This window comes from Plodia interpunctella, chromosome 3 (genome assembly GCF_027563975.2).
Source record: "Plodia interpunctella isolate USDA-ARS_2022_Savannah chromosome 3, ilPloInte3.2, whole genome shotgun sequence".
NCBI lineage: Eukaryota > Metazoa > Arthropoda > Insecta > Lepidoptera > Pyralidae > Plodia > Plodia interpunctella.
The window spans coordinates 8,209,798-8,223,606 of NC_071296.1; the positions used below are offsets into that span (position 1 = coordinate 8,209,798).

At 35.4% G+C, this 13,809-nt stretch overlaps 1 protein-coding gene across 2 annotated transcripts; it reads left to right on the top strand.

Annotated features, from left to right (window-relative positions):
* The first annotated feature begins 5,002 nt into the window (after positions 1-5,002).
* On the top strand, positions 5,003-9,991 carry LOC128683799 (uncharacterized). 2 transcript variants are annotated; one of them, XM_053769758.2, is made up of 5 exons: positions 5,518-6,864; positions 6,934-7,120; positions 7,575-7,637; positions 8,379-8,609; positions 9,174-9,991. In XM_053769758.2, the coding sequence occupies exons 1-5, from the start codon at positions 6,791-6,793 to the stop codon at positions 9,303-9,305; spliced, it is 687 nt and encodes a 228-aa protein (XP_053625733.1). In that variant the 5' UTR covers positions 5,518-6,790; the 3' UTR covers positions 9,306-9,991. The 2 variants fall into 2 exon arrangements, with proteins under 2 accessions (XP_053625732.1, XP_053625733.1); XM_053769757.2 differs by lacking the exons at positions 5,518-6,864; positions 6,934-7,120; positions 7,575-7,637 and adding an exon at positions 5,003-5,509.
* The last annotated feature ends 3,818 nt before the right edge of the window (positions 9,992-13,809 follow it).

Sequence of the window (13,809 nt, forward strand, 5' to 3'; positions counted from 1 at the left end):
GCATGCAAATCTATTATTACATTGTCAACCCTATTACCTCAATTATTAAGCACATAATCAGTTTCAAAACTGATACTTTAAGACAAATTGGATTCAAACATCGAATGATTACTAGTCTCGCATGTTTGATTTCGAACGACGTATTCGTAGGTGGATTCATTCAAAAATTAACTATAAATGCAGGGCTATAAGGTTGTTGATACGTATGTGAAGTTATAAATAGGTTGTTTTTAATGCAAGCATCGGTGAAGCAATGAGAGAGGGCGTGCGATAAATCCGCCTTTGAGCCGTCACCGCGAAGTATTAAAATATATTCTGAGATTGTCTGTTTTTTGCCGCAGTTGGCGCGGTTCCCGGGGTTACTGGCAACTCTGGACCGACGGGCATGCGATCCAAACGGTATTCTGTCTTAGATATTGAGCACATGCTCTTTGATGAAAATGTTGATGATGTTTGTCTTAGATGTTATAGCATTGTAATATTTATTATCAACTAGGCTTCGGCATAAACTACCAGAAGAAGTTTAATGTAAATTAAGATCTAGGTAATTATTTGAATGAAAAGGGAAACCCAATTTTTACACGGTTCGGCATGTGTATCCCTAGTGTTAAAGGCGTCCATGGGCTGCGGTGACCACTTCCCATCAGGTTGGCCGTAAGCCTATTTGCTTGATCAGTAATATAAAAAAATACAAGTTACCATATCGATAACTAATTGATACTTTGTCGATAAGTCAAATGGACTTCACTAAAAATTTTGACGCAATTTATTTGGAACAAGTAACGCCATCTCTTGCGGAACATATGTAATAGAATATTTATTGGAGTGGGTTGTATCGTCAATTTTGATGTTAACTTTAATGTGCACAGAAAAACGCAAAGTACGCCATTTTGCAACTCACCCTTAGAAATATTTCAGGTTTTTACAGACCCATATAAAACTATCATTTACAATGACATTATCATTCATGTATACAAATTGAAATTACATTTGAAAATTTATAACTTTAATTTGCTACAATAAAAACTTAAGTTGTTTATAATATAGTATGTCCCTATAGGGAACTTGTTAGCTGTTGCCCGCGACTTCGTTTGCATGGACTCTACGACTCCAGCGAATTATAAATACGAAACTGAGGATATTTGTTACTTAGCTAAGCCAAGTCAACTGGACGGATTTTATCAAAAATTTGTGTACAAAGAAGATTTTACCCCGAAATTTATGTGTATTTATGTGTATTAAAAAAAATCTTTATAAGCCCGAAGGCATCCTTACATATTATAAAACAGAGTTCTCTGCCGGATTTTCATGAGGTTTTCACCAATATATAATGTAGTTTCTATATATAATTTTTTATGTTTTTACCCAAGCAAAGCCGGGACGGGTCGCTAGTCTATACTCTTATTATAAAGAGGTAAGCGTTTGTAAGATTGTATGTTTGAGGTTTGAGGCGGGTAATCTCCGAAACTACCGAACCGATTTCAAAAATTATTTCACCAATAGAAAGTTATGTTTTATCTAAAAATTCCCACGAGAACGAAGCCCCGAGCAACATCTAGTAATCTGAGTTTTAGCCAGTGTAGGCAAGTTTCAATTATATTTTAGACCTAATTTTCGATGTCTAAAATGTTACCGCTTTCACCACGTGGAGGTGCTCCCAGCTTATGTTATAATACATATCATAAAATCATAATCCTAAACTATGAAATAAGTAAAATTACTTATTATACTCTGAAGAACTTTTGCCGTAATGGCGTAGCTGGTCTGTTTGAATTCACACATCAAATGACGAAAATATCTTCGATTTTTATACCTCGGTGAAGTTGATTGTCAGTCTGAACCACCTTTACTAAGGCATTTTAGATGGTCCGTTAAAGTTAAGCATAAGCTGTGGGCGAAGTGCAGGTTTGGATTTCACTTCTCACCATCGAATCGATTCGAAGAAATTAACCAATCATATCCCGCCATTGTGACGCAACGACAACCACTCTGCAATGTGATTGGTTCGCTGCGTCTCGCTTCGAATCGATTCGATGGTGAGAGAGTTCAGGGGTTTTAGAGACTCGGGTAAAATGGTAGTAATATGGGAAGACTACACGTGTGGTGCTTACTGGTGATAAATAATACCGGCCGCTAGTTTAAGTATAAATATGTCGATGATATGAGAATGTGATAAAACTTACAGTTTCATATAATCCATCAACCACGCGTCAACCCACCCCATCTCGACGTCAATTCATGTGTGAGCTTGAAATGTCTATCAAATGTGTCTCCCCTAATGGCTTTCGTATATTTTGTGAAAGTTGATTATACAATTGGAATTTTGAATAATAGGTGTTCATAGGTTATGAAATCATGTAGGTTTTATTCATAATTTAAACCAATGATCAACTTAAGACGATTAGTTCGTAAAATCCCTACTGTAGTACCAACCAGTCATAGATCGACAAAAGAAAAATAAACAATAATATAATAAACAAATTAGATAGGTATGTGATTTTTTACAATAAATGTTTGGTTCTCAGAATACAAAAAAAAATATATCCGATCTAAGCTTTGGTGAAATAGAAGACCACAAAATCGCAAGCAAAGGTAATTTTTTACATGGTGAAAAACCCTATCTCACGTGATATCCATCACTAGGAATCTTATTCCGATAGACCCCAATCCACAGGAATAGCTGCCGGTAAATCAGGAGCAACGACATTTTTCCGGTGCGCGCCCGCGTCAAGTGCTGTCTCGAGAGATAGGAAAGTAACGACAGCAAGAAAACTGGAGATTAAAATATTGAGATGAAAACTGGAGATTAAAATATTGACTAACTGGGATAGTGCTCTTATATATAATAAAATGAATATAGAATAATAAAAAAACTGGAGATGTTTTAGATAATAAAGGAGTTTGATAAATTTGCACTTCGAAAAAAAAGTTGGAGAATCCCTATTTAGAATTGTTAATCTATAATTGAGTTTTCATAAAAGTTTTCAAAAAAAACTCCATGACGATTTTGGTGAAATCTTTGATGTCTTTACTCCGCCTCCAAAAAATACTAACACATGGAATGTTCAAACAAAAATCGTTTGTACCTACTAGTTCCATTTATTATCGTCGAACTATTGAGAAAGAATTTTTCGAATCTTTTGATCGTCTAACAAAAAATAGTATATTATGACGATAACGATTATAACTAATTATAACTAACTAATAAGAAATATTTGTGTGGTGCATATTAATTACTTTTTTTACTTTTTGTTTTCTAAGCTCCTGTCGGTACCTGCCTGCATAGGGCGGGGCGGGGCGTCGTCTCGGCCTCATTATTTTGATATTAATCCGTCGCCCTGACGCGACTGTCGACTCGACAGCATTAATTAATGTATGACTGCGATTTAAAACTGGAATTACTATAAATATGGATGATGTTCGGAAAATACATTTCTGATCATCATCTCTTAACACGATCCACTTTACGACCTAAACTGATCTGCATCGTAAATTCGAGTTGATTTTTAGTATGAATGCGATTCATTTTAGGTGCCTAAATTGAACTGAGTTGCATTGGAATCGTTCTGTTGATGGTAGGCCTGCTTGAAACTGAGTTTATGGTTATTCAAAATGTCATAAGTTTTCAATACTAACACTTCTATTATTATATTCTTATAAGGTTAAAGGTTAATGAGATATGTAAATATTTATATTATACAAATAAAACGTAGGTATACGTAGACAATGATCTATTATGAACTATGCTAATATATAAAGTTAGTTTTAATTCATGATACGATTCATTCATACATACGATGCGGGCATGTCGCGCAATGCGAAGCATGAAGAAGAGTATGTTCCGTGGATGCCGTACGAGACGACTAAGGGACACACAACCTAGGCAGCTGATGGGAGCTTAATTTTCATTTCACAAGAAGTTCAGTACCTTTAAAACGTGTGAGGTCGCAGTCAATAACACGTCATCGTAAAATCACAGGGTTACCAGAATCAACAAAATAGCGATGTTAAAATGTTTCAACGTTATTTTTTCGGTGTTAGATTTGTATAGGGTTCATTGTTTGAACAAAGTCACTGAATAGTGACATATAATATAATACTGTGTTTTGATATAATGGTGTCGTTTTAGTTTTTATCGAAAAGACATATTTAAAAAGTATATTTAAAAAGAAAAGTCGCTAATAAATTAAGAAAAATATTTTATTTGTCTTTATTCATAGAACGAGCGAACCTCCGCGGCTACCTAGGTATCTATAAAATTTGAACAGACATTCTTTTCCAATTTTATGTGTGACAACCCTGAGCGGGAGTTGTTATGGTGATGGCCACACAGGCGGCGCGTATTCATTTGTTACTTAATTGGACGCTTGTAAAATTTACCACTTCATTTTAGTGTTGTGGGTAGGTGTTAGAATGTTAGGTCTGTTTTATTTTTTTAAGTTTTGAAAACACTTAAAATGATAAATTGAATTCATTTTTACTCTTTTGGATTTTATTTCATTCGAAATGATAATTAAACTTATGTTACGTTATACATAGATAACATTGTGATCGATTTTTCGTTACGCATATTTTGTAATCGGATAATCTAAACTGTACCGTCAAAAATAAAAACACAAAGGTTCAAAATAACTATTTATAAGGTGCCGTCAGTTATTCGTGGAAAGTCACAATACGAACAAAACACAAATTTAGAATGTTTGCTAGGTATGCAGGTTATAGAATTTTAGAAACATTTATAATTAAGTAGGTACCTAAAAATGGAACACTATTCCTCAAAGGAATATCGAAATGTATTATTTCATAATAAGCAGCTGTTTTCACTAAGAACTCTTTGTGAATAAGGGCCTGTGTTAATTATGGGTCACCTCTACTCTTTTTAGCGCCATGAAGTTAGCGCGCCAACGTAACCGCTGCTCTGTGCACGAAACGGCAACGCCGCGCCGCGCTATATGATTTCCACACGGTTGCCGATCCGCTCGACACCAGTTTCAATGCTCTCCGCCCCTGCCCCGCAGTCTCGCTAGAGCTGCTTCGACAGTGCAACGTAAATATCAACGAAATGGATTCCAATTCAAATTCGTGTGAAATGATTTGGCCAAAAATAGAAGCAGATTCTGATAATGAGAGTAGGATCCCTTCTAAAGTCATATGGACATCAGAAAATACGTTGAAGCTGATTGAAACTTTGGAAAAAGACTGTAAAGAATTGTGGGATGTAAAAAACCCATTCAATAGGGATAAGATAGCGAGGCAAGCGAAGTATGAATTGTTGGCTAGTATGTTTGGCACAACTACTGAGGAGATAATCAGGAAGATACACAATTTGAGGACGCAGTTTAACAACGAATTGAGGAAAATAAAAAAGCGGCAAATGACGTCGTTGAGCGGAGGTGGGGAGGTTGCGGCGGGGGGCAGCGGGTGGGAGTACTTCGACGCGTTATCGTTCTTGCTCCGGGCAACTGCTGTCGCCGACCCCCTGGAAAATGTCGATGGAGTTAATCTTGCGGTACGTCTGTATTATTTATAATTGTATTGTAATTATTTCTTGTAACTCCAATAGTGACTGTCATAATAGCAACAGCGATTTTATACGTCGAGCCATCTTATAGTGTCTAGTTTTTGGGCAGCAGCTTTTGTTGGACATAACGGTTAGAAGATTTAAAGATTTCAAATTTTTGGACAACGTAAAATGTAATACTTATAGCTTAAGACTTGTATTATCATAATTTTACTGCTGTTTATAAATATTTAGGTACCTACCTATTTATAATTATTTACAAGTACGTAGTATATTGTCTCGATTTTATAAATTATACGGCTACTAAGATTATTATTACCAAAACTGTTGTTTCTAATTCTAGTTTTCTAATCCTGCTAATGTTGTACGAATAACCATGTATATCGGACAGGATACGAATATTTAGATAGACATCAATCAAATAAATATTAACTACTGGGGCAATTTTTTTTCGGTACGGCAACTATAACTATAATACAACATTTATAGTAATTTCAACCATTTCAACTTTATGTTGTAAATCATTAACAATAATGTGAGTGGCACGGTTATTTCTGATAGGTTTCCATTTAGGTATAGGGATTACTACGTGTTGTGTCTGCAGCCTTTGTGGATTATTGTTTTGTTTTATTGCAACTGAAATATTACTCGGATACAAAACTATGAAGGAGCTCGCAAACAATATCATTTTTTGCTGTTCAATAAAAACAGTACATTAAGGAAAAAAAACAAACAATTAAACAGTTTTGAGACATTGACGATCGAAATTAGTAATTAATCAATGCTAATCATTCTGTGCAAGCGGCTCTAGCTGATTGTGACCCCCTAGGCACTTGCCTGCTATACATAATGGTTAATCCGACACAGATATTAAGGCATTTATCAACTAAGCATTTGTCAAATTAATTTGTTTATCAAGTCGTCATGGTTTCCATGTCGTCCATTGAATATGCCTCGATTGACGTAACATCTTCTGTATTACTACAGAATATTTATTTACACTTTACTACATAATATACCAAAATGACGTAAAATAACAAAAGATTTACTTTAATTAAGTATGATATCATTATTTCATTTATTTCATATAACTACAAATTTACATTTAATTGAAAAAAATAAGATAATATAAGAAACAATTCCGACAAATTTGTCGTATAATGAAACGTTCTTTTGTAAAATTAAAAGTGCTAAGAGCCAGCGACTTGCAAATATTTATGTGAGTAGAATCATCTTTTTAAAAAATAGGTGCTTACTTTATCATATAACATGGATAAAAAAAAGAAACGCGGATCCAATTATACAATGGCGGAGAAAGAGCTTCTCCTACAGCTGATAAAAAAGTGAGTAAAAAAACAATGAAATTCTATTATACAAAGCTTCATTTACATCATCGACGTGTATTATTTCAGATATCATCATATTTTGGAAAACAAACAAACCAGCGTTATCTTGAATTTTAAGAAGCGTGAAGCTTGGGATTCTGTTTGTCAGCAGTACAATACTGTTGCTGGAAGCGGCTTCAGGACTTGGAGACAACTCCGTCATCTTTATGAGAATCTCAAACAGAGGGCGAAAAAGAATATTGCCAAAGAAAATGTAATATCTCTAGATAAACTCTGTCTGTCTAAGCATTTCCCTGTTGCTTAGGTACTCGGGTGTTAAAAGCGCCGTAGTTCAGGGCTTTTCTACTTTTTTTCACCATTTCATGGTCTTCGGCATCTTGAGTCATACCATTGGCACGCGTATCAAGCCATATCTTTTGTGTTCCATCTTTCAACAACAAATATACCTCTTTTTGCCCGTGGCACCTGACCACGGAAAAATAATAATTTGCAATTCAAATTTATACAACCAGAAAATAATAGACCAGTGTGTACACTTCGAAAAATTTATGTTGTCCTGTTATTTTTGTCACTTCAATTGATAACCTATTGACATGAATATTTGTATAGCGTCTACTGGTACAATCAACGTCAACGCGTCTACAAGCACAAGTTAACTACCCTGTAGATTGATGTGATGAAATATACTAACGTTATATTGCTTTTAGCGACTTCGTTTCAATGAAAACACTGATGTAAAACATATCGAAATAAAAGTATCGGCAGATGAGGTTTGTATTTTGAGTTATCTATTCTATTTACCTACTTCTTTTCCCACCTGAGCCCCACCTGAGCATTATCCATGTTACTTCCATAGACGTTAAGCGTCGGAGCCTCATGCTTTCCTACTTTTCTCCTTCAGCGGCTAGACCATTAGCACAGGAAGCGTGCTAATGGTCTAGCCGATTGATCGATCCAGCACTTTTAGTGTACATTTAAAAATGAATATATTGTTCTATTGTACTAGGTGTTACTCAGATTCAACCGTATGTAACGTTAACCTACATACAATGTTGATTACTGACTGTACTTTTCTAGAATTTTATTTTACTTTTAGCAATTTCATTTCGTCGATAAACCTAAAAATGTAGCAGATATTAAAATAAAAGCATCGGAGCTGAGGGTTGTAATTTAAGAATCCAGTAACCACTAGTCCTATCCTACTTCCTACATTTTCCTCATTCTTCCTCAGATAGGGAATCGGTGCCAAGGGTCCACTGGAACCAAGCTAGCAACAGCTGATTACACGTCAGTGTAATCAGCTGTTTCTAGACTTACTAAGTCTTACCAGTAGTCTTAAGTCTTACTAAGTCTTTCCAGTAGTCTTACTAAGTCGAACTAGTGGGATTTTTTCCTGTCCTGTTACTCCCGTCACGTTAATCGCGTGAAGTTGAGTTGAGTTAGAACTTCGCCTTACGGAATCACAGAAAATCTGTAGACGAGTAAAACATATCTATTTTATTTTTTCCTAGTTGGCAGAATTCCAAGCTGATGAAGAAGAAGAATTTGGAGCAGCAGCCAGAGCAAATACTTCACGCATGGACAGCAGCAACCCTGATAGGACCACTAGTACACCTAGAAGGACTACCTTGAGGGTAGCTGCTTCGGCTCCACCACCCTTGCCTCCTAGTGCCCACCCCATGATGTGGCCTGAAGAACTCACTCCCCGGATCAGACCTGGAGTCAATGCCGATGAGTGCCAGGTAACATTTTTTGTCTAAAGATTTTTACCGAATTAGCGCCTAATGTATTTCGATCTCCTGTCTCTTAGGAATAAAATTATGCAAGGGAAAGAATTATGTTGAGTAGTTTTGAAGATACAATAGCTATAAAGACTTCCTCTTTAAAATATTAGTCTAGAAATGTTACTAGGTAGTGAGTGTGTAGGAAAAGGTAAACAGAGTACAAAGCATAGCCTGAAAAATCTCGCAAGATTGTTTGCTGCACCTCTCTGAACTTGAGAGCATACGTCTCGGAGTAGGGAATGGTAGGTCTGTGTTGTGAATAAGCTCATTATTTCCATGTACCCTATAAAACCCCCTCATATTTATAAATAAATAATAAGTAAATAAGAACCTTACCACTGCGCCACGGAGGTCGTCAAATTTTTTTTATTGTATATCTCTCACGAATAGATATAGACAGGTTTATTACATGCAGATAACCAATTGTGGAACTCCGCGGTAAAAGAAACCTATGTCATTCTCCAGATCTCCAACTCCAAGTATCGCATCTATATTTTAAGTTGTAATTTCTATGTTTCATAGATATTCGGCGACTTTGTAGCCTCAGAACTAAGAACCCTACGGTCAGATGAGTCCAGGAAGAAGCTCAAGCGCGTGATTCAAAAGGCAATCCTTCAGATTGGAGAAGAAGAAGATATGAGCATCAATGGATAGCGGCACTATCGCCTCTCCTGTCTCGAATGAGCGATGGATTGAGGCGAGCGCGCGAGCGTGTCAATTTTCTTTTTTTTATTTTAAACAAATAAATAGTTAAGTAAATACCGGCAAATCTAACAGATTGACTTAGCCCCAAAATAAGAGACTTCTGTTATGATATACTGACTGGACAATTAAATTTGATAAAAATCTAAGAACAAAGTAAATCTGAAAAAAGATTATTTTTCGTATAGACCTGAGAGATTGAACTCGGGACCTTCGCGCATCTATTTTTTTGTTGTGTTTCAGGCAAAATGTTTACTCAACCAACACAGTGTAGTTAGGTGAGAAAAAAAAGTTCGTGATTAAGTCTATTTTCCTTATAAAATGTAATAAAAAACAGTTTATAAGAAAATAAAGGGTAGGGTCATTATGTTAGATTGGGTAAAATGAGTGATTTAAACGTAGCAAATCTAAATACCTATTTTAAGGAACATATATGCATATTAAGGTAAATGTGATATATAATAATTACTTAAGGTAAGTTCTCAAATACTTTGAAAAATAAGTATGTAGTAATATTGTCTTAGAGAAAAAGTCTTAGAGTAACGTCTTTGTCTTAGAGTAAATGTATTTTTTTTTGTTCTTGCACACTACATAGGTACTAACTAAAGTCATTGGAATAAAGTTGATTTTAGCACTTATCTGCTTATCTTTTATTGAATAAAACCAAATTGAAAGAAATTCTGATGGCATCGCATAAAGAACAAACTTTAAATATTTAAATTTTCTTATATCTATTATTTTTCTTATATATATTTGTCCGATGGATACGAGAAAAAAAATTATATGAACTCAATAATTGATGTTATTATTATTATAAATGCGAAAGTATGTTTGTTTGTTACCTCTTCACGTTCTATTTACTCGACTACTACCAATCTTTTCGAAATTTTGTATACCTTATCTTTCACCCCGAAAAAATATCCGTGAGAAATATAAAAAAAAAAAATGTTGCGCGAGTGAAGCCACGGGCAAAAACTAACCCATAAGGCTCAGCACCAATTTCGATCAATTCCACAGTCATCATCGAACCATGTTTGCACTGCAACGGATGTCAAAAGTTTAATGAGTGTCTAACCATGTCATATTGGTTGTGCCCCCATCGTCGAGTCATTATTTACGAAAATGACTTTTTGAAGGGGAGCGGTAGAGGCAGTAATTGCATATGATTTACCAGACTCGTTTAAATAGTACCTGCTTTAAAGGTTGTCTATTCGACAAGGAGCCGCAGCAAGCATACTTCCTAGCGTGTCGACTCGATTGAATTTGTGAGGGCCAATCACAGACCATTTGGGCCAATATAACTACACCGAAGCAGCAAGCAGATTACGGGCACCTAAGCTATTTTTGACTGATATTGAAAAAAGAAGTATAAATTTCATACCGCTCTTAAAGTCGAGACAATATGGGTTACGAACTTTATTCAATTAAGTTTGTACTTTCGCCTATGCTCTTGGCAGAGGGCGTGTGGTGCCTTGATTTCGTCAAGAAGAATATGCGTGCCAATGGTCTGACTACTAAGGATGTCGAAGACAATGCAAATTGGAGAAGGAAAGCGGACCCTTGGCTCCGATGTTAAGCAGCTGCTGAAGAACCAAGACCTTCTTGGTCTTGGTTTCTTCAGTGCGTAATATATTACGCACTCAGTCCTACTAAAACTTAAATATCATACTAAGGATGAGTTACTACACCGGTTTATTTTAATGTTGACTATCTTATAACTTGCGCGCCGCTGACGTTTAGACAAAATGGTGTATTTTGCTTTTGTTAATTTTAACGTTAAAGTTGACGGTTCAACCCACTCTTAGTAATAAGTATTACACGTTTATCTGAATAAAAAGTGACAAAATAAATCATCCTAGTGACCCCCACAGCAGGTGAAATTTAAGAGGGTTGCATTGCACCCTAATTGGAAGTTGATAAACTTGAAGCGACAGCCGATATGCCACAGTCTATAAAGGAGATTATCATTTGGACAGCTTAATTATCTCTGTTGTCATAATATTGCCATCTTACTTCAAGTAATTATTTTGATGCTTACATAAATTGATCAGAAATCATTCTTCGATAGAATTATAGTATGAACAAACATGCATTGATTGTCATTGTATGCATTCTTGCTGCGGAGCTGCTCGCGCTGATCACCCACTATGCTCTGAAATACTAAAGGTTTGATGAAATTATTAAAAGATTTTTAGTTTAATAATACATTTTGGTGGATAGTACTATTGTTTATTAGCTTGCTTACCCTGTGTTGTATACCCTACATGCTCCTAATTATATACCTATATGTACCCATGTGAGAAAGCAAGAAATCAAACAAATGAACAAACAATCATTAGAAATATTCGTTGATGGGATTAAGAGATCGTTCAATAAAAAATTAATGCATTTTCTGCATCGATTTTACTACATTTTTCTTGATGACCCAAAAATATTAGATGATGTAAATAAAATTTTAACACCTTTTGGGTGTAAATTAGAAATAAAATTTAAAGTAAAAATACGGTCAAACTCGTAAGAGAAACAAGAAGTGCAAGTCGAGTTGTACTTTTACGACGACGGTACTTGCCAGGCATTTGGCATCTCTTTCCAACCCATTTCATTATGTATGTTCGTTTCATTCGTTCGGCCGTCGACCCGATATCACGAGAGTACCATACAGTCATTGAAACACAAGATCTTAATTCAGATTTCAATAATTCAGCGTGTTTTTCAAGAATTAATAATTCAGCGTGTTTTTATTCAAGCAAACTATTTTAAAAAATGTCTTAAAAATAAAGAATGAAGGCTAATCCTATAATATCTGTTTACCTAATTACCTACCACTTTCTTTTTTGGATTGTCCGTTTCTTACATTCTCGTAGGTTTTTTTTATATATCCACATGGTTTACTTAATGTTGACTTTCTGTATCCTTTTCTCTGTTCAAGCTAGCGTGTTCACACTCAGCTGCGTTGTGTTGAACTTTCCCACTTAACATATCCAGTTTTCAACCTCTCTTTCATCTGATCGTCCCGATACTTCTTCAGCCGTCCGGCCAATGTCAGAACCTAGGCTTCATTTTCCTCCTTTTTCATTTTCCACTTCGCACGGTGTTCAGCATATTCAACTCAAGCCAACACTGTCTTGCGTTTGTGCCCCTTCTGCCAGGAAATGTCAAGACCAGTTTTATATTAACTTTTAAGGCCAAAAGTCTACTGATGCTGGTTAAGATCTTCACTAATATATCCAAAAAACCTTTTCACTAGAACTGAGGTCCTTGTCAAGAATGTTCGTTCCATTGTCGATTCACCTAGCTGGGAATTATAGCGTTTTCCCATACTTTTCATGTACTTCTGGGAAACCACTTAAGCTTTTCCTTCTAATTACCATTACATTCCTTCTAGATGGGTGTCCCGGCTGGCTTCAATTTGTAGATGACAACAATAATACGAAATATGTAAACACGTCAGTGTAAGTTTTATTGCGGGCCCTGGGCCCCGAGGCGCTGAGGAGGTCGGGAACCGGAAAAAAGCTCAGATGAGTAAGAGACGATGTAAGTTTTTTATCGATTGTTGATTTAAAATTAGTTGTAAATAATATTTTATAACATCAACTAGATTAACTATAATAATTTGATTGGATAATAATATGTTTACTTAATGGAAAACAAGGAAATCATAGAACATAGGTAAGCAAAATACAGCAGTCCATAATTGCTTGACAACCAGGATGCCATGTTTAAAGAGACGATCAGTCGTAAACACAGCTTCCTGCAAGTTCGCATTGATATACGCATGCTAATCGGGCTGTTACTGACGGAATAAATATGCACAAGAACAAAGTGTTTGTTTTAATTATAATTAAGATCATATGTTTCGTTTTTAATGGGATTTCGCCGTCTCTAATGAGGAACCGTTTTTGATCAATTCATGTGAATGCGAACAAAAATTTTGTAAAAATTCATAAAATTTTGTATTGGTCCCGTTGCCGGTATGACACAATAAAGAATTATACATTGAATCGAATGACGATTGTGAAACGCACGGAAGACTTTATGATTTTTTATTATTGGAAAAAGTCTTAACACTAGCATAGCTACTTACTGTTGGCGAATTACATTTAGATATTACAAAGATGTGACAATTGACCGCAGTTGATTATCGCATCAAAGTTCCAAAATATCTTCAAAGATCTTCCTTTTACAAATTGCTATCCAATACTTACCTACTATACCTATATAGAAATATTGGATTCTGAATTTAATTGGCGTGAAAACTTGATAGGTACTACCAAACAGGCATGATGCAAAATTAGTAATTCACAATTTCACCCTCACTTAATTTCATTATGTATCATTCGTTAGAGTCGTAAGATGATACGTCTTTTAATAACTATTGAGTGTAATTAATGTCCTCGGAATCCTAGCGTTACATTAATTTTCCAGTGGGATCTGCTAGCTAATTCTGTCAAGATCA

Coding starts and splice junctions, on each gene's coding strand:
- LOC128683799 (XM_053769757.2), top strand. CDS start 5,063: ATGGATTCCAATTCAAATTCGTGTGAAATGATTTGGCCAAAAATAGAA. Junction 5,510..8,378: donor TCGATGGAGTTAATCTTGCG/GTACGTCTGTAT, acceptor ATTTTTTCCTAG/TTGGCAGAATTCCAAGCTGA. Junction 8,610..9,173: donor TCAATGCCGATGAGTGCCAG/GTAACATTTTTT, acceptor TATGTTTCATAG/ATATTCGGCGACTTTGTAGC.